We start from the raw sequence: 21,949 nt of genomic DNA on the forward strand, positions 1-21,949 counted from the left end.
ACCAATGAACTGAGTAAGTTAAAGTTACTTTATAGATAGGGAATCGCTGTACTGAATGACTGTTCTTCAAGTACAGAATGTTTCATTTATTAATATTTTGTTATTTATAGATGAGATGGTCTGTATGTATTACACAGTGTTACTGACGTGAACAACTTGTCAATGTCATAAAATGCCTATACGTCTATCTACTGATAGATTTATAAGAGGTATTTAGAAAAGTTTTTTTTTTTTTCCCATTATTTTAGGGAATTTCCTGAACAGTTGTCAACTGCTATTTATGTTTTCTATTGTTCGTTAAAGTGCTTCTTTGGGATTATTTACCATTGCAGTGTATTGCCTGTTAATGAATGCTTGTTCAGTCGATCGTTCTGTCTGACTCTTTGTGATCTCATGGACAGTAGCCTGCTAAGTTCCTTATCCATGAAATTTTTTTTCAGGCAAAGATAGTTCAGTGGCTGCCATTTCCTCCTCCAGGAGATCTCCCCCACCTAGGGATTGAAGCTCCCTATCCTATGTCTCCTGCATTGGCAGGCTAATTCTTTACTACCAAATCACCTATGTAGCACTGTCTGTTCTTTACCGTTTACTTATGTATAAGTATGCATAAAGTGTGTACAATATGCTATATTTTCTCCTCAATTATGAGACAGCAGTGTGTTTACTACCAAGTAGAATGAGTTTAGAAGTCATGGTGCGAAAATACCCTTTTCTTTGAGAACTGACATGAGTTTGGAAAAAATTAATATGTTCTGACTGTATCTTTGAAGCTAGGCTACCCTAAAATTAATTTGGATTACATGTGATTGCTCTTTGATTTTTAAAGAGTTCTATTCATTTAGTGTTTCAAATATTTTTAAGATCATCATTGGGAAGATGCATAATTCTGTTCAGCATGGATATGCCTTTTGGTATAATACCATGTATTCAGCATGAAACAATTTATTTATGAATTGTAATTGATAGAATGCATATGGTTTTTATATTTTGTAGATGTGTCTCAAATACGTATGATCAAGAAATTACAGGCAAAAGGAAACAGTGGTAAAGAAGAAATTTTTCAAAGAGTAGTGTTTGGAAGAGCTGAAAGCCATGAAATTGAAGATTTTTTCCTCAGAAAGAGACAGGAAAATATGTATGATTTTGAGTGTCTGTGGATAGATGATGAAAGAAATGACAGAGGAACGTCTATATCCCATAAAAAAAATCTCACTGATAGAAGAGATCATGGTAGTAGAAGTGATGCAGGAAATAAGCCTGTTGAAAGGCATGGATCAAGCTTTCAGGATCAGTTGCAGATACTTGAATCTGAAGGGACAGTTTCTGAATGTAGTCAGGTTGTGGCGAATATCAACAGTAGGGCCTCAGGTTTACCACCTCAGAGAACTCGTAGTGTCCATAAAGGCAATTCTCATAAACAAGAGAGTGCTGTTATACATCCCTCAGAACTGGTACCAGACCAGGAAGCACACAAGAAAAACACTTACAGTTGTAATGAGTGTAACATAACTTTTCTTCAGGACTCAGAACTCTCTAGACATCAAAGAATCCATACAGGAAGAAAAGCATATAAATGTAACATATGTTGTAAGGCTTTTAATGATAAATCGACCCTTATAGTTCATCAGAGAAATCATACTGGAGAAAAACCATATAAATGTGATGTATGTGGCCATTGCTTTAAACAGCATACACACCTTCAACATCATCGGCGAGTTCATACTGGAGAGAAACCATATAAATGTGATGTGTGTGGAAAGGCCTTTAGTCGAAAAGCAAGGCGTACAGTTCATCAGACCCTTCATACTGGAGAGAAACCGTATACATGTGAAGTATGTGGCCGTGGCTATACTCGAAAGTCACACCTTGGAATTCATTGGAGAGTTCATACTGGAGAGAAACCATATAAATGTGATGTATGTGGCAAGGCCTTTAGTGTAAATGAAAGGCTTGTAGTTCATCGGAGAGTTCATACTGGAGAGAAACCATATAAATGTGATGTGTGTGGCAAGGCCTTTAGTGTAAATGTAAGGCTTGTAGTTCATCGGAGAGTACATACTGGAGAGAAACCATATAAATGTGATGTGTGTGGCAAGGCCTTTAGTGTAAATGTAAGGCTTGTAGTTCATCGGAGAGTTCATACTGGAGAGAAACCGTATACATGTGAAGTATGTGGTTGTGGCTATACTCAAAAGTCAATATTTTTAATTCATCAGAGAATTCATACTGAAGAGAAACCATATAAATGTGATGTATGTGGCAAGGCCTTTAGTGTAAATTCAAGGCTTGTAGTTCATCAGAGAGTACATACTGGAGAGAAACCATATAAATGTAATGTGTGTGGAAAGGCCTTTAGTCGAAAAGCAAGGTGTACAGTTCATCAGACCCTTCATACTGGAGCAAAACCATATACATGTGAAGTATGCGGCCGTGGCTATACTCGAAAGTCAATACTTGTAATTCATTGGAGAATGCATACCGGAGAGAAACCATATAAATGTGATGTATGTGGCAAGGCCTTTAGTCTAAATTCAAGGCTTGTAGTTCATCGGAGAGTACATACTGGAGAGAAACCATATAAATGTGATCTATGTGGCAAGGCCTTTAGTCTAAATGCAAGACTTGTAGTTCATCGGAGAGTTCATACTGGAGAGAAACCATATAAATGTGATCTATGTGGCAAGGCCTTTAGTCTAAATTCAAGGCTTGTAGTTCATCGGAGAGTACATACTGGAGAGAAACCATATAAATGTGATGTATGTGGCAAGGCCTTTAGTCTAAATTCAAGGCTTGTAGTTCATCAGAGAGTACATACTGGAGAGAAACCATATAAATGTGATGTGTGTGGAAAGGCCTTTAGTCAAAAAGCAAGGTGTACAGTTCATCAGACCCTTCATACTGGAGAGAAACCGTATACATGTGAAGTATGTGGCCGTGGCTATACTCAAAAGTCAAAACTTGTAGTTCATGGGAGAATTCATACCGGAGAGAAGCCATTTAAATGTGATGTATGTGGCAAGGCCTTTAGTGTAAATGCAAGGCTTGTAATTCATCAGAGACTTCATACTGGAGAGAAACCATATAAATGTGATGTGTGTGGCAAGGCCTTTAGTGTAAATGCAAGGCTTGTAGTTCATCGGAGAGTTCATACTGGGGAGAAACCATATAAATGTGATATGTGTGGAAAGGCCTTCAGTCGAAATTCAGGCCTTGTAGTTCATCAGAGAGTTCATACTGGAGAGAAACCATGTAAATGTGATGTATGTGGACAGGCCTTTGGTCAAAATTCAATCCTTTCAATTCATAAGAGAATTCATACTGGAGAGAAACCTTACAAATGTAACAATTAGGACAAACATTTTAGTGCACAGTCACCCTTAAATTGCCATCAGACAGTTTATATGGGAGGAAAAGTGTAGAAAGGTAGTTTATGTGGTGAAGTCTTCAGTTGCAGGTCTTTGCAGTTCATTGGAAACATTGGAGAGAAACCATATAAATAATGATGTATGTGGCAAGACCTTTAGTCAAACAGCAAACCTTGCATTTCATCAGAGAATTCATACTGGAGAGAAGCCGTGTAAATGTGTTGTGTGTGGCTGATGCTTTACTGGAAACGCACAGCTTGGAATTCATCAGAGAATTCATACTGGAGAGAAACCATATGAATGTGATCTCAGTGGCAAGGCCTTTAAATGCAAACCTTGCAATTCATTGGAGAATTCATACTGGAGAGAAACCTTACAAATGTAGCCATTCTGACAAACATTTTACTGCACAGCTAGCCTCACCATCATGCAGTTCATTCAGGAGAGACAGCATAGAAATGTGATGTATGTGGGCAGTGCTTGAAATGACCATCTAAGAAATCAGATAATTCATAGTGGAGAAAAATGTTACAACAATTATGAGAAACATTTTAGTGCAGATGTAATGAGTGTAGCAAAGCCTTTAGTCAGAGCTCAGGCCTTATAATTAATCAAAGAATTAATATTGTATAAAAAGCATACAAATGAAAGAAATATGGTAAAGCTTTTAGTGCATATTCAGCCTCAGCTGACCATTGGGCAGTTCATACAGGAGGGAAACCACATAAATGGAATTTATATGACAAACCCTTCAGTCATAAGATATATCAACTTTCTGACCCTCAGAAAAGTCAAACGAGGAAACCTCACAAATGTGGTAGGTGGCACAAAGCTTTGGTTCTGTGTTCAGATGTAACTAACCATCACGTAATTAATTCTGAATGGAAATCTTACCCACATAGTGCATGTGGTGTCTTTTGGAAGGCATTCAGTTATTTACAACACATGAGAAAATTCATACTGGTGAGAATCCATACATTTAAAGCACAGTCCGTTCCTCCAATCTTAAGGAGGAAATCATGTAAATATAACGTGTGGCCAGGGCTTCAATAACAGGTTTCATCTTTCCCATCAGCAGAGAATTCATAACGCAGAGACACAAATGTAAGAGTGTGTGTGGCAAATCCTTCAGGTGGTATTCAGCCCTCAAAAGACATCAGGTGATGGACTAGAGAGACCATCCGAATGCAATCAGTGTGTCCAGGCTTTTGTCAGGTGTTTACACCTTAGGCTTCTTGAGAATATTCACACTGGATAGAAACTATATCAATGTAATGAGTGTGTCAAGGCTTTTAGACAACAGTCCTAAGTCAGGATTCAGTAAAGAAGTCATTCTGGAGAGAAAGCTTACAAGTGACATGAGTGTGTAAAACCTTTACTTGGGGCTCACACTGCACTAGCCATCAGATGATCCATACTAGAGAGAACCTTACCAGTGTACAGAATATGGCATGACCTTTAGGTACTACCTTAAACTTAGGATTCACCAAATACTTTACACTTTGGCAGTTTTATACTTTATGCTTTATGGAAGTTTTCACAGGTACTGCTCACTCTTTAGGTGTGTAAGAATATATATCCTGGAGTTAAACCACACAAATGTAATATTTATGGGAAGGATTTTACCAAACGTCCAAGTTCGGGAACATTCTGGAGCAATGCTCAAATGCAATGGGAGTGGGAAATTTTTCACCTTGAGTTGGAGTGGGAAATTTTTCACCTTGAGTTGAAATGTTAGACAAGACTCCACAGTGAAGAGGAGTCTTGGAAATGGACGGGCAAGGGCTTTCTGGAGGGTTCAGAGTACACTAGACTTCAGAATATATGTCTTTCCGAGAAACCACATAAAAGTAATGTGCACACTGAAGCTTTAACTCAAAGATCAAAACTGTGGAACGTGAGAGGATATGTATGGAGAGCAAACTTGGACAGGTAATGTATATTGTGTAGTCTGTCCCATGAACTATTCACACCATGGGCATAATGAAATGATTCATGTATGTCAGAAACTATGCTATACCGAATTTGGAAACATGTTTAAGAAAACAATATTTCCTCAAGATTCCCCCCAAAAAATTCATATTGAAGAGAATCCTTAAAATTGTAATGAATTTGGTCATCTTTTGGGACAGTTCTCACAGCAGATCACAGAAGAGAGAATTCATTTGAGGAATAAATAAATCTTCAGTTCTCCAGCACTAACCTATGATGTTACTGCAGAATAATTAAGTATGTTGAAACTTAACCACTTTTGTGGAAATGGCCCGTTATCTTCAGTGTGTGTTTAATTACTTGAATTTTCTTGAGAACGTCACATTATTTTTCTTTATTTCCTTAAAGTTTTAAATTCTTATAGCTTTCTTAGAGACTTTCATGATGGTCTCTGCAAAGAAATGAGTAAGATGAAGGGACTGACTTCATTAGGTGTGGTTCATTTATATCTATCCTGGTAAAACAGGGACACTGAGATATCAAATTCAATGGTGTGTGAATTAGGATCAGCAAGGGACAGAGAACCATGTAAAACCATGAGATGACTCAGCATGCTCATTATGTTCAGGGTGCCCTTCTGTACACAGGTCACCGTGGTTAAAGAACTGAAGGCTCTATCATCTGACCATGCAAAGAGCAGGCTGGACATTGAGGGACTTGGGCTTTTCATGGGAGGGGAGTTGACAGGTTACTGGGGACTGATTGTGTGGGACAAATAGTACCAGGGAAATGGTGGTCCTTTTCTCCCTTAACTAACAATTGCTATTGTGTGTAAATGATTAATGGAAACTTATTCTTGGAAATTGAAGAGAGCAGTTTTCTTGAAAAATGTTAATCAAAAGAACCAGAAAGAGGATGGCCATATATCTGCTTCGTCATTACCTGCTGCCATTTACAATGTGCCTCTGTTTTATTCAGAATGTATCATAAGTCTTGTGCACTAATAAAATTTGTATCATTTTTTCCATAACTCTGAATGGATCATGTTTCTTTCAATAACACAATTTTAATACACCTCAGTACTTCATAACAGAAACTAGCAATGCACCAAAGACTGTCAAGGTTGAAAGAATCTCTTAAGAGTTTCTTTGCATAGTGAAATCAAATAGACAATTTTGGGATTATATACTAACAATACACACTTGAGTTATTCTCTCCACACTTTGTCCTTAGCAGAGCAATTATAGATTCTGGCCCTGTAAAACCTACCCCCTGTTTATATGTGCACTACGTGATATTTCCCCATGTTATTTTTTGTGCCCAAATAAAACTAAAAAGTATGTGCCTGATTTACATGAAGTGAAAATAGGAATAATAAGCATGCAAAAATTAGGAAATAAAAAACCTTGGAAATAAGGGTAAAAGTGATATGTCTTTTGCAGCTTGGAGCATTCTGGAAAAAAAAATTTTTTTGTTTTTTTTTGCTTATTGTTGGCTGAATAATTGTGGCTCATGGGGTCAGGAGCTCTACAGCATATGGGAATTTTCCAGACCAGGAATTATCAGTCCCTTGTCTATTGCATTGGCAGGCGAATTCCTTACTTCTAAGCGACCAGGGAAGCCCTGGAAATAATTTAGAAAGCACACTATATGATGAGAACTTTTTTGTTTGCTAAACTAGAAATTTCATATATGCAGACCCCAACGTTTTCGTTCTTGTTACTTTGCAGTCACCCACTGGAACAGGATGGCGCCAAATAAAGTCTAAAGATGTCAGTAGTCAAACATCAAAAAAACATCGTGAGACTGTTTAACAAAACACTGAATGTTTACTCGTGCTTTGAGTTTATTACATTCCTTTTCCTGCTGTACACATATTTTCTATTGTTCTATATGATGTTGAAGATGGTATAAATTACTATTAGTCTATTTTACTAGGCAGATAAATTGCTATTTACTGTCCATTGCCTGTGACATGTTTACACTAGCCTAAGAACATTAGGAACATTAATGTTTGGAAATATTAGGTAAGAAATAGAAGTCCAGAGGATATTAAAGTCTTGATGTCACATTATAGAATTAAGTAATATACTCCATTGTTTATTCTTAGATGTATTTAAAAACTTTTTTTTTTTTTTTTTTACAATATTGTTACGGTTTTTGCTCTGCATCAACACGAATTGGCCATAGACATACATATGTCCCCTCCTTTCCTAACCCACCTCCCTCCACATCCTATCTGTCCAGGTCTTCACAAAGCACTGGCTCTGGGTGTCCTGCTTCATATATCAAACTGCCACTGGCTATCTGCTTTACATATAGCAACATATGTTTCAGTGGTATTGTTCAAATCACACCACACTATTTGTTTTTTCAATAGTTTTTCCTTAGCGTAATTTTTTCTGTCCACATGTTGTGACCAAGATTTAATGTTTAGTTAATCCACAGAAATATTTACAAATAGTGTATAGTTGATAATTTTGCTGAAAATTCTAATGTCTTCTGAAAACGTTATATTTTATACTCGGCTTTGTTGTTCACATGTGGCAGTGCTTCCAAACAGACAACAAAGAAAAGAGAAAAATAGATTACAATTTTTTTTTTTTTTTTTTTTAAAGTAAATTGCCTGCTGCTGCTGCTGCTAAGTCACTTCAGTCGTCTCGGACTCTGTGTGACCCCATAGACGTCAGCCCACCAGGCTCTCCCGCCCCTGGGATTCTCCAAGCAAGAACACTGGAGTGGGTTGCCATTTCCTTCTCCAGTGCATGAAAGTGAAAAGTCAAAGGGAAGTCGCTCAGTCGTGTCCAACTCTTAGCGACTCCATGGACTGCAGCTTACCAGGCTCCTCCATCCATGGGATTTTCCAGGCAAGAGTACTGGAGTGGGTCCAGGCAAGAGTACTGGAGTGGGGTGCCATCGCCTTCTCCGTAAATTGCCTAATTACCCTCAAATGGTCATACAGTAATTTGATGTTCCATTACATTGGGCTTCTCTGGTATCTCAGACAGTAAATTGTCTGCCTGCAATGTGGGAGACCTGGGTTCGATTCCTGGGTAAGGAAGATCCCCTGGAGAAGGAAATGGCAACCGACTCCAGTACTCTTGCCTGGAAAATTCCATAGATGGAGGAGCTTGGTAGGCTACAGTCCATGGATCACAAAGAGTCAGACATGACTGAGCGACTTTACTGGCACTGGTACATTGAGGAAATATTGACAACTATATATTATTATATCATTGTTATATAACTATAATTACGATATGTAATTATTATACATAATATATAATTATATATAATATATATTATTATACAAGTTTTTCTCAAGTATTTGAAGCTATGTCATCACAAGCATGAAACAAACACTTGATAAAGAATGCAGTTCTCATTAAAGGAGATTTTTTTCTCTAATAATGTTTTAAATGTAACTGATTCAATTCGCTCTATGCCTGATACTAACACAACATTGTGAACCTACTCTGCTGCTGCTGCTGCTAAGTCGCTTCAGTCGTGTCTGACTCTGTGCGATCCCATAGACGGCAGCCCACCAGGCTCTCCCGTCCCTGGGATTCTCCAGGCAAGAACACTGGAGTGGGTTGCCATTTCCTTCTCCAATGCAGGAAAGTGAACTCCTTTCAAATTTTAATAAAAGAGCAAAGACGAGGCGGGGTGAGGTGGATTTATACTAGGGGGTGAGGTGGGTATGGGTATAGGGTACTGCTGGGTCCCAAGAGGATCAGCTCTTTCAAGGGGTCGGGATAAATGACAGTCGAGGGACTCAGCCACACATATACATGTGTCCATTCTCCCCCAAACTCCTGTCCCATCCAGGCTGCCACATAACATTGAACACAGCTCCCTGTGCTATACAATCAGATGTTCCTGTTTTGTAAATGAGTTCACTGGTATCTTTTTTCAGATTCCAAATATAAGTGATGTCTAATCTTTGTCTTTCTCTGACTTATTCACTTAGTATTGAAAGGTTGTTGCTGAACCATGAAAGAGTCTGGGATTCTTGGCATCTGGAGGAGAGGAATTCAATCTGGGGCCAATGATAAGGTTTGATCACTTAGAGCTTTTGTGTAATAAAGCTTTATTAAAGTATAGAAGAGACAAAGTTTCTGACATAGACATCAGAAGGGGACAGAAAGAGTGCCCCCCTGCTAGTCTTTAGCGGAATGTTATATAGCTACTAGCAGGCTGCTAATTGGAGAAAGGAAATGTCTCAAAACTCAGAGATTGGCACCAGGCCTCTCACCCACAACATGCATTTTGAGATAACATTGGCACAAGGTGAGTTGTCCTGGGCCATAAAACGATTGACATAAATCTTGAAGAAAGGCAGGTTTCCAAGCAAATAAAGTGTTTCATTAACATATGATTAGGAGAACAATTGTAGGAGTAAAACATACTGGTTTGTTGAGCCATTATCGGTTCTGAGTCTCTTTAGCAAACCGACTTGGAGAAACAGTCTAGGGTAAATACATAGTTCATTAACATAGCTTAATAAAAACATTTCCGTAAGAAAAACAATTGGTTAGCTCAAGGTTTGAGAAAACTTCAGGTGGAACCAGGTGTCATCATAGCAACACAGAATTTTAAGAGAAACCTCCTGTATAAAATTAAAATTTTGAATAGAGAAGGGAAAAATATCTGACAGTTGTAGTTTGTTTCCTCCGCCTGCCTCTTAGAGAAAGATAAAAAACGTTGACACTTGCAGCCTATATCCTCCATTTGGGGACCCCTGACCTTCCTGTGTGTTACCCTCTCAGTATGATCATTTCCAGGCCCATTCACTTTGGTGTTTAATTTTGTTTTCCCAACAATGTTGAGTATTTCTTGGATAATTCAGTTCAGTTTGTGTTTACTATTTCATATGTGCTAAATCGTCAGTACACCTACTCTTAGAATTTGGTGAAGACTTTCCTCCAGGTGTCTGGGCCAAACCGTTTTAAGGTCACACCACATCTGTCCACATCCGTGTGTACTGTATGCATGTGGAACGTTGACAATTCACATGCAGCTTTCTTTCTCAGGGCACAGAAAACAACTGACTGCTTTTTCACTGTATTAATGAAGAAAGGCTTATTCTCACCAGCTATTTCTTCACCAGAGCACAGGTGGTAAAAGAGGAGATGAGGGGATAATTTAGTTACATCAGTATGATAGTTCATTATTGTCTAATCATACACATAATATCCAGGATGCTGTGCAAAGACTTTTTTTTCCGTGATCACCAGAGAAATAGCAAAATGGAAAATATTTTTCCTAGTATTGAAGCTGCAGAGCAGGGCCCGGTGGGGGTCCCAGGCACAGAGGCCTTTTTGGTTCCCATTTCTTATAGGCAGGACTGCAGCCTTCATGACCTTCTGTGAGTTCCAAGGGGCAGAACAGTTGCTAATCAAAGAAGGATGCTCACGCTGGGTCAATTGTGTCCAACTCTCTTGTGACCCATTGGACACAAAATGGGTTGCCATTTCTTCCTCTAGGGGATCTTCCCGACCCAGGAATCAAACCCAAGTCTCCTGTACTGGCAGGTGGATTCTTTACCACTGCACTGATTAGGAGACCAGACCACCTAAGAAAGACCCTGCACACAACTTAATCTTGTCACCAACCCCATCCTTTTAGAACTTTGCGGAGGAAACAAGAATACAAGACTGTTACTGCCTTGATCCTTAGCATATATCCCTAGTGGACAATATAACCTCTCCCTACTCACCAAGGAGGGGGCCGAAAGTGTTCCCTTTTAGCTTCGCACATATAGAAAGCCACTCTTACTCCTCCATAACTCTGTCTCTGTATTTGTATTTCAAGTATCTCAGTTTGGCATTTGCGCAGAGAGAGCCAAGATTTTGGCATCAGTATAACCTCTGGGTTCTGGTTCAACCCAGACCTCTGACTTGTTGATTCAGAGGAATGTCTTTCAACATGTACTGATGTCTCTAAGATGTGACAGGACTGGACACAACACAGCCCAAAGGAACATGCAGCGCCCCTCACCGACATTCTAAGGTACATACACCGAGGTTCTCAGGCTTTTGTTGTTTTTTTAGTATTATTGGGTTAATATTCCTAAGGTTCCATTTTTAAACTATTACATGTGTATTTATCTTCTTTGACTTTTCTTGGTATTATAACTTATGATGACAGAGTTGAAGCTTATTTCAGATCCTGTAATTATGGAAAAAAGCAAAGATTAAAGAATTCTCCCACTTCACTTCCAGGAAAAGGCTTACTGCCAAGAGCCACCCTTCCCCATTATCACTGATTTGAGACCCCCACTAGGCCCCCTGTTTGCCTAGGAAAAAACCAGACATACCCTCCACAAATTCCCAGTCTATGCCCTATCAGTGATGTGTTGTTGTTGCTGTTCTTTAGTCGCTCAGTCATGACTGGCTCATTGCAACCTCGTGGACGCCAGGCTTCCCTGTCTTTCACCATCTCCTGGAGTTTGTTCAGACTCATTGAGTTGGTAATGCCATCTAACCGTCTCATCCTCTATCATTCCATTCTCCTCCTGCCTTCAATCTTTCCCAGCCTCGAGGTCTTTTCCAGTGAATCCGATATTTGCATCATGTGGCCAAAGTATTGGAGCCTCAGCTTCAGCATCAGTCCTTCCAATGAATATTCACGGTTGGTCTCCTTTCGGATTCACTGGTTTGATCTCCTTGTTCTCCAAGGGACTCTCAAAACTGATCTCCAGCACCAGAATCCAAAAGCATCGATTTTTCTATGCTCAGCCTGTTAGGGGAAGCACACTGAAAATGCCCACCCTGGCCAGGCACCACAGTAACTATTTGCATGAGTTGTTTTATGACAAGAGATCCTGATAAGGAATGCTGCTGCTGCTGCTGCTGCTGCTGCTGCTGCTGCTGCTGCGTCGCTTCAGTCGCGTCCAACTCTGTGCGACCCCATAGACATCTGGCAGCCCACCAGGCTCCCCTGTTCCTGGGATTCTCCAGGCAAGAACACTGGAGTGGGTTGCCATTTCCTTCTCCAGTGCATGAAAGTGAAAAGTGAAAGTGAAGTCGCTCAGTCGTGTCCGACTCTTGGCGACCCCATGGACTGCAACCTACCAGACTCCTCCATCCATGGGATTTTCCAAGCAAGAGTACTGGAGTGGGGTGCCAATGCCTTAATACAGAACTAATAAGCCACCACCAACCGGAAGAGTTCAGGAAAGGTCTAAAGGAGACACTGCATGTCCGTCCACTTGCCAGAATCCCTCTCGCTAGCATCCATCTTGGCTGAGTGATGCGTGGGCCACCAGGAAAGACTGAATTAGAATGATTGGCCAAAGACCACCCGGAAACTAATCCCATCACCATAAAACCCAAGACTTCGAGCCACGCGGCAGAGCAGTTCTGGGTTCCCTTACCCTGCTGCTCTCCACCCGGGTGGCCTTTCCCAATAAAATCTCTTGCTTTGTCAGCACATGTGTCTCCTAGGACAATTCATTTCCGAGTGTTAGACAAGAGCCCAGTTTCCGGCCCTGGAAGGGGTCCCCTTTCCTGCAACAAGCCTTCTTTATGGACCAACTCTCACATCACATTTTTAATCACATCCCTAGCTGACTACTGGAAAAACCATAGTTTGTTTATAGGGACCTTTGTTGGCAACGTGATTCCTTTGCTTTTTAATACACCATCTAGTTCTACCATAACTTTCCTTCCAAGGAGCAGTTTTTTTTATTTCCTGGCTGCAGTCACCTGTAGCAGTGATCACAGTATTAAACTGTTTCCTCCGCTCGCTGCCCCGCGACGCCGCACCCCTCCCGCCCCTCCGGCCCCTCCCGCCGCGCCGGGGCGCCCCGCTCCTCCGCGCAGCGAGGTTCCGCCTCACCTTTCAAAGGCCCTATGCTGGTCCGGCTTCTCTTCACCAACGACCCCCTGACGGCCTGACCCCGCCTGCAGGCCGTTCAGCTATTTGTCTGCGCGTGCGCGCACCGTGACCCACGCGGAAGCGGAGAGCGGCGAGTGGAGGTCCTAGCGCAGCGTCAGTTTCTGTCTTTGGCGTCAAACCTGCCTCTCGCAGTCTCCTTTTCTTTGTAATCCGGGTCTGAGGGTTGCTACTGACTCTAAATCGCCGCTCCCGCCCCACCACCCCCAGCAAATTCAGACGTCTCCGTAAGCGGCGAAGGGGCGCCTGGCTTTTGGTTTCAAGTCCGCACTTAAGCCGGTTCCTGCTTTTGAAACACTGAAACTCCGTGTTTCGCACCTTTTTCCGGCTTAAAACCGTTTACTGACCTCACGGACCCCTCTACCCTTTCTGCACCACATACAATTCTATTAGGCGAGGTGGTTTATTCGTTCCGCGTTCTTCAGCCCCTCCTTCTCGGGCCCTGGAGGCCTCGCCGGCCGCCCTTCTCCGGGAGAGGCCGCGTTCTCTCCGCAGTCTTGGCATTCTGGAGAGCCCGCGCCGCTCCTGAGACCCCCTCTCTCCCAGCGCTCTGTACTCACGTCTCCTAAGGCCGGTCCTTCTGCCCTTCAGAGTGACCTTTCCCCTGATCCCTGGTCGGGGGAGATGACCTGAGCCAGCCACGGGACACCCATGGTTCTTCGGCCCCAAATACCACCCGCTGGAATTTGGCTCTTGCGGGAGGGCCTTTCTTATTCAGTCTCCTACCCTGTAAATAGTGGGCGGAAGGCGGGATCAGGAGAAGCAGAGACAGCGACTCCTAGAGAAATGGAAAATTGAGAAAAGCATGGACAAGCGATGGCAGTGAAGAGGATTGTGAGGAACTTGGAAGAGACAGCTTCATGAAAGAGAATGAGCCTTGAAGGGAGCGGGTGAGGAAAGGAGAGAACTTCAGAGAAAAGCATGGTCTCCGGAGAGTTAAGGGTGAGCAACATAGGGAGGTGTGGTTGTTCATTCCAACTCTTTGCGACCCCTGTATCTCCCAGAGTTTTCTCAAATCCGTGTCCATTGACTCCAGGGATGGTATCTCACCATTTCATCCCCTGCCGCCCCCTTCTATAGCCTTCAAGGGAGAGGGTCTGTAAATCAGGGGTCCCAAAGAGGGCGACAGTGGAGAGGCAGTTCTCACAGACAGCCCGCAAAGGGGATACAAGAGTTGGGACCTTGGCTTACAGAGCAACAATATCCTGGTGGGAGAGAAAGGGGACTCCTAGTGATTGGAGGAGCTGAGAAAAAAAGCGAGCTGAAAGGAAGCATAGCCACTTGGGAGTGCCAGAGAGTTGGAAGGAAGGGAGGGCAGAGATGGAGGAAGAAAGGCAGAAATACAGGGAGACCGAGGATCACCAGGGAGGTTGGATAGAAAGTAACTTGAAGGCGAACATATGGCAGAGAGAGGGGGGATAGGAGGCAGGGAAGAAGTAGAGAGGAAAACGGGCACAGCAGGAGAGCAGAGAAAGGGAGACGTAGAAAGAAGTAGGGAAACAGATCAACCAAATGGAGTGGAAACAGCTAGTGTGCAGGTGATGATGGGGACTAGATCCAGAAGAGTGCTTAATCAGTTGGGTAAGAATTATTAAGTCTTGCTTCTTTAAATTATACAGATAAGAATGAGAATTGCAAAACTTCTGTCTGTGAGGCATGTGTATTTTGTAATTATTTGTATTAAAAGAGCATGCATGTGTAGAGCCTGTTGAAGTGCGGGCTGCGGCAGTAACTTGATTCTCTCAGGTGTGGGTCACCCCCTTCCCTATTCCTGGTGAGGAGTAGAGGTTATGTGAGAGAAGAAATGGGGCAAGAACTGACTGACTCTTACTACATGATGCCTTTTCAAGGAACTTTAAACATGTTCTTTGTGATGGTATTACTTTTGGCTTTCTGCACTCTTACATTTAATTATTTTTGTAACTTGGGATAATGATTTGTTCCTTCAATAGCGACTTTCTTGTAAACAATTCTGGAGATTTGTCTCACTTGGGACAACTTGGATGAATGTAGAGAATATTAAGGTAAGTAAATTAAGACAGACAGGGAAAGACTGGTATTATATGTCCTTCCATTATATGGAATGAAAAAAAATGAAACTCACTAGTACTAGAGGGTAGGATGGTGGTCATCTGGGGCTGGAAGGTCAGGAAGATGGGGAGATGTTGGTCAAAAGCTACAGACTTTGAGTTGTGAAATGAGTGCGTCCTGGGGAGGTATGCGCAGCATGCTGACCATAGTTAATCCTGTTCTGTTATTGCATGCTGGGAATTTGCCAGGAGAATGCTTCGTCAGTGTTGTCACCACACACAGAACATGGGAATTTGGAGGTGATGGATGTGTTGGTTAGTGGTTTGTGATAAATATTTCACAGTGTACACGTGTCACAGGGTGTATGTACACATATGTACACATAACATTTAGAACTGGACATGGAACAACAGACTGGTTCCAAATAGGAAAAGGAGTACGTCAAGGCTGTATGCTGTCACCCTCCTTATTTAACTTATATGCAGAGTACATCATGAGAAACGCTGGGCAGGAAGGAGCACAAGCTGGAATCAAGATTGCCGGGAGAAATATCAATAACCTCAGATATGCAGATGACACCACCCTTATGGCAGAAAGTGAAGAGTAACTCAAAAGCCTCTTGATGAAAGTGAAAGTGGAGAGTGAAAAAGTTGGCTTAAAGCTCAACATTCAGTAAACTAAGATCATGGCATCTGGTCCCATCACTTCATGGCAAATAGATGGGGAAACAGTGGAAACACTGTCAGCCTTAACTTTGAGGGGCTCCAAAATCACTGCAGATGGTGATTGCAGCCATGAAATTAAAAGACGGTTACTCCTTGGAAGGAAAGTTATGACCAACCTAGATAGCATATTCAAAAGCAGAGACATTACTTTGCCAACAAAGGTCCATCTAGTCAAGGCTATGGTTTTTCCAGTGGTCATGTATGGATGTGAAAGTTGGACTGTGAAAAAAGCTGAGCGCCGAAGAATTGATGCTTTTGAACTGTGGTGTTGGAGAAGCCTCTTGAGAGTCCCTTGGACTGCAAGGAGATCCAACCAGTCCATTCTGAAGGAGATTAGCCCTGGGTGTTCGTTGGAAGGACTGATGCTGAAGCTGAAACTCCGATACTTTGTCCACCTCATGCCAAGTGTTGACTCATTGGAAAAGACTCTGATCCTGGGAGGGATTGGGGGCAGGAGGAGAAGGGGACGACAGAAGATGAGATGGCTGGATGGCATCACCAACTCGATGGACATGAGTTTGAGTGAACTCTTGGAGTTGGTGATAGACAGGGAGGCCTGGCGTGCTGCAATTCATGGGGTCACAAAGAGTCGGACACGACTGAGCGACTGAACTGAACTGAACTGATTCTTGGAAATTGAAGAGAGAAGTTTTTTTGAAAAAAATTGAGTCAAAACAAACAGAAAAATATAAGTGTGTATCTGCTTCATCATTAACTGCTGCCATTTATGTTGTGCCTCTGTTTTGTTCAGAATGTAGCTTAAGTCTTGTGCCCTAATAAAATTTGTATCATGTTTCCATAACCCTGAATAGATTTAAGTGATATCTCTTTTTGAACTTGGAGCATTCTGAAATAAATTATTTATTCTTTTATTATTCACTCATTATTGGTCGAATAGTTGTAGCTCACAGGATAATGCCACAGGATGTAGGAATTTCCCAGACCAGGGGTTTCTCCCATGCCTCCTTCTTAGCAGGCGGATTCCTTACCACTGAGCCACCAGGGAAGCCCCAGAAATAGTTTAGAATCCGCACTATATGATGGGAAATCTTTTTGCTTGATAAACTAGAAATTTCATATATTCAGTCCCCAACATGTTGGTTCTTGTTACTTTGCAGTCACCAAAAGAAGAAAATGAAACCAAACCCAAAGTTTGGTTTGGATATTGAGACAGATGAAGGCATATGCTGAAATGTGATAAGAAGGTTTGTTAACTGCTGAAGATTTCCAATGGGAGCACAGTAGACTTCCAAGCTGTTGGGAAAAAAAACTTGACTAATGAGGAATGGTGACATTCTCAGAGTGCTAAGATGATTACTGGATGGCAAGGAGGGGAGGGTTCCTGCTCTGGTGAACTACTAGTTGATATCAAAGGAAGGGGGACTTAGTCTTTTGTCTCAGCCTGCCCAGAGAGGCAGCACAGCAAGTGGTTGTTTTTGAAGTCTAAAGGAGTCAGGAGTCAAACATGGAAAAACCACAGTGAGACTGTGTAAGAAAACACTGAATGTTTACTCATGCTATGAATTTATAACATTCCCTTATGGTACACATATGTTCCATTGTTCATACAGTTGTTGAAAATGGTAGTGGCTTAATATTTATCTATCTTACTAAATAGATAAATTACTATTTACTATCTATTGCCTAAGGTATTTTTACAGTAGCCTAATGAACATTATATATCTCTATAAAAAAGATCTTCATGACCCATAAAACCACGATGGTGTGATCACTCACCTACAGCCAGACATCCTGGAATGCAAAGTCAAGTGGGCCTTAGGAAACATCACTATGAATAAAGCTGGCAGATGTGATGGAATTCCGGTTGAGCTGTTTCAAATTCTAAAAGATGATGCTGTTAACTCTGTGGGAAAGGGCGAGGGTGGGATGATTTGGGAGAATGGCATTGAAACATGTATAATATCATATGTGAAACAGATCGCCAGTCCAGGTTCGACGCGTGATACAGGATGCTCTGGCCTGGTGCACTGGGATGACCCAGAGGGATGGTATGGAGAGGGAGATGGGAGGGGGGTTCAAAATGGGGAACACGTGTACACCCGTGGCGGATTCATGTTGATGTATGGCAAAACCAATACAATATTGTAATTAGCCCACAATTAAAATAAATAAATTTATATTAAAAAAAAAAAAAGACTATGCTGTTATAGTGTTGCACTCAATATGCTAGGAAATTTGGGAAACTCAGCAGTGGCCACAGGACTGGAAAAGTCAGTTTTCATTCCAACCCCAAAGAAAGGCAATACCAAAGAATGCTCAAAATACCGCAAAATTTCTCTCATCTCACAGGCTAGAAAAGAAATGCTCAAAATTCTTGAAGTCAGGCTTCAACAGTATGTGAATTTCAAGATGTTCAAGCTGGATTTAGCAAAGGCAGAGGTACCAGAGATCAAATTGCCAATATCTGTTGGATCATGGAAGAAGCAAGACAGTTCCAGAAAATCATCTACTTTTGCTTTATTGACAATGAGAAAGCCTTTGACTGTGTGGATCACATCAAAGTGGAAAATTCTTCAAGAGATGGGAATACCAAAACACCTGACCTGCCTCCTGAGAAATCTGTATGAAGGTTAAGAAGCAACAGTTAGAACTGGACATGGAACAACAGACTGGTTCCAAATCGGGAAAGAAGTACATCAAGGCTACATATTGTCACCCTGCTTATTTAATGTATATGCAGATACATCATGCAAAATGCCAGGCTGGATGAAGCACAAGCTGGAATCAAGATTGCTGGGAGAAATATCAACAATCTCAGATATACAGATGACACCACCCTTATGACAGAAAGCGAAGAACTAAAGAGTTTCTTGATGAAAGTGAAAGAGGAAAGTGAAAAAGTTGGCTTAAAACTCAACATTCAGAAAACTAAGATCATGGCATCTGGTCCCATCACTTCATGGCAATTAGAAGGGGAAACAATGGAAACAGTGACAGACTTTATTTTTGGCGGTTCCAGAATCACTACATACGGTGATTGCAGCCATCAAATTGAAAGATGCTTGCTCCTTCGAAGAAAAGTTATGACCAACCTAGACAGCATATTAAACAGCAAAGACATTACTTTTCCAACAACAGTCCATCTAATCAAAGCTATGGTTTTTCCAGTGGTCATGTATGGATGTGAGAGTTGGACTATAAAGAAAGCTGAGCGCCAAAGAATTCATACTTTTGAACTGTGGTGTTGAAAAAGAGAGTCCCTTGGACTGCAAGGAGATCCAACCAATCTATTAAGGAAATCAGTCCTGAATATGCATTGGAAGGACTGATGCTGAAGCTGAAACTCCAATGCTTTGGCCACCTGATGCAAAGAACTGACTCATTTGAAAAGACCCTGATGCTGGGAAAGATTGAAGGCAGGAGGAGAAGGGGACGACAGAGGTTGGATGGCATTACCGACTCTATACACATTGAGTTTGAATGAAACTCTGGGCGTTGATGATGGACAGCGAAGCCTGGCATTCTGCAGTCCAGGGGGTTGCAGAAAGTCAGAGATCATTAAGTGAATGAACTGAAACTGAATGAACATTATATGTTTGGAAATGTTTCAGATCAGATCAGATCAGATCAGTCGCTCAGTCGTGTTTATTAGATTATAAATACTAAATAGAAGTCTAGTTTTCCAGAGGATACTAAAGTGTTGATGTCACATTATAGAAATAAAGATGTTCCTTGGTTCATTGTCAGTTGTAATAAATTTTCTTTCTTTTTCCTTCTTTTTTTTTTTTTTTTTAATTTTATGATGGTTTTGCTGTACAGAAACATGAATCGGCCATAGGCATATATATGTTCCCTTGCACCTGAACCCACCTCCCTCTCCACCCTATCCCTCCAGGTCTTCATAGACCAGTGGCTCTCAGTGCCCTGTGTCATACATCAAACTCCCTCTGGCTATTTTACATATGGTAATATACATGTTCCAGTGCTATTCTCTCAAATCATGCCACCCTATTTCTTTTGTTTTTTTCAATAGTTTTTCTTTCAGTTCAGTTCAGTTCAGTTCAGTCACTTAGTCGTGTCCTGCTCTTTGGGATCCCATGAATTGCAGCATGCCAAGCCTCCCTGTCCATCACCAACTGCCAGAGACTGCTCAAACCCATGTCCATTGAGTCGGTGATGCCATCCAACCATCTCATCCTGTCCCCTTCTCCTCCTGCCCTCAATCTTTTCCAGCATCAGGGTCTTCTCAAATGAGTAAGCTCTTCGCATCAGGTGCCCAAGTATTGGAGTTTCAGCTTCAACATCAATCCTTCCAATGAGCACCCAGGACTGATTTCCTTTAGGATGGACTGGTTGGATCTCCTTGCAGTCCAAGGGACTCTCAAAAGTCTTCTCCAACACCACAGTTCAAAAGCATCAATTCGTCAGTGCTCAGCTTTCTTTATAGTCCAACTCTCACATCCATACATGACTACTGCAAAAACCATAGCCTTGACCAGATGGACCTTTGTTGACAAAGTAGTATCTCTGCTTTTTAATATGCTGTCTAAGGTTGGTCATAACTTTTCTTCCAAGGAGTAAGCATCTTTTAATTTCATGGCTGCAGTCACCATCTGCAATGATTTGGGAGCCCAAAAAATAAAGTCAGCTGCTGTTTCCACTGTTTCCTCATCTATTTGCCATAAAGTGGTGGGACCAGATGCCATGATCTTAGATTTCTGAATGGTCATAGCAAACACCCTTTTCCAACAACACAAGAGAAGACTACACATGGACATCACCAGATGGTCAACACTGAAATCAGTTTGATTATATTCTTTGCAGCCAAAGATGGGGAAGCTCTATACAGTCAGCAAAAACAAGACCAGGATCTGACTGTGGCTCAGATTATGAACTCCTTATTGCCAAATTCAGACTTAAATTGAAGTGTTAGGTAGGTAGAATAGGGAAAAGGAGTCCAAAATGGCGGTGGTTAAAAGACAAGGAAGGTCCGAGGACCAGAGTGAAGACTTTAGGCAGAACAAACAGAGCAAACAGCACTCCTGGCTAAGCCCAATTTGCGTAGGGCAGGCCCAGGTGGAGGAAAAAACATATAAAAGGAGGAGCCAAAGCGCTTTCTCTCAGACTCTCTCTCCAGCGTGCATGCGCTCTATCTCTCTTTCTCTCTCTCTCTCTCACTCTCTCTCTCTCTCTCTCACTCTCTCTCCCTCCCTCCCCACGCACTCCTCCACTCTCTTCTCTTCAAGTCTTGGATTATCCTGCTATCTTCTAAATAAAATAGAGCTGTAACACTGATTTGCCTAAGAGCTGTAGCACGGTTTGTCCAAGACCCAAGAGCTGTGACGTGCTGAGGGCTTTAATGTCCGTTGCTCCAAATCTTTGTTGTGACAAGACAAAGAACCGAGGAATATACACTCGCGTGACAGAAGGATGTGGGAAAACCACTAGACACCATTCAGGTATGACCTCAATCAAATCCCTTATGATTATACAGTGGAAGTGAGAAATAGATTTAAGGGACTAGATCTGACAGAGTACCTGATGAACTATGGATGGAGGTTCATGACATTGTACAGGAGACAGGAATCAAGACCATCCCCAAGGAAAAAAAATGCAAAAAGCAAAATGGCTGTCTGAGGAGGCCTGACAAATAGCTGTGAAAAGAAGAGAAACAAAAAGCAAAGGAGAAAAGGAAAGATATACCCATTTGAATGCATTGTTCCAAAGAATAGCAAGGAGAAATAAGAAAGCCTTCCTCAGCGATCAATGCAAAGAAATAGAGGAAAACAATAGAATGGGAAAGACTAGAGATCTCTTCAAGAAAATTAGATACCAAGGGAAGATTTCATGTAAAGATGGGCTCAATAAAGGACAGAAATGGTCTGGACCTAACAGAAGCAGAAGATATTAAGAAGAGGTGGCGAGAATACACAGAACTGTACAAAAAAAGATTTTCCCGACCCAGATAATCATGATAGTGTGATCACTGACACTCACCTAGAGCCAGACATCCTAGAATGTGAAGTCAAGTGGGCC

At 41.7% G+C, this 21,949-nt stretch overlaps 2 protein-coding genes across 6 annotated transcripts in view; both read left to right on the forward strand.

Annotated features, from left to right (window-relative positions):
- Positions 1 to 6,327, forward strand: part of LOC109571814 (zinc finger protein 665-like) — a 41,362-nt gene extending 35,035 nt beyond the window's left edge. For all 5 annotated transcript variants that reach the window (XM_070771577.1, XM_070771578.1, XM_070771576.1 and 2 more), the window contains one exon: positions 994 to 6,327. In XM_070771577.1, the coding sequence (XP_070627678.1) occupies positions 994 to 3,350 (2,357 nt within the window). In that variant the 3' untranslated portion in view covers positions 3,351 to 6,327. The remainder of the gene's footprint in view (positions 1 to 993) is intronic.
- The window catches only part of LOC109571940 (zinc finger protein 665-like), a 348,725-nt gene that overhangs the window by 115,231 nt on the left and 211,545 nt on the right, over positions 1 to 21,949 (forward strand). The window lies entirely within an intron of this gene.

Source organism: Bos indicus, chromosome 18 (assembly GCF_029378745.1).
Source record: "Bos indicus isolate NIAB-ARS_2022 breed Sahiwal x Tharparkar chromosome 18, NIAB-ARS_B.indTharparkar_mat_pri_1.0, whole genome shotgun sequence".
Classification (NCBI taxonomy): domain Eukaryota; kingdom Metazoa; phylum Chordata; class Mammalia; order Artiodactyla; family Bovidae; genus Bos; species Bos indicus.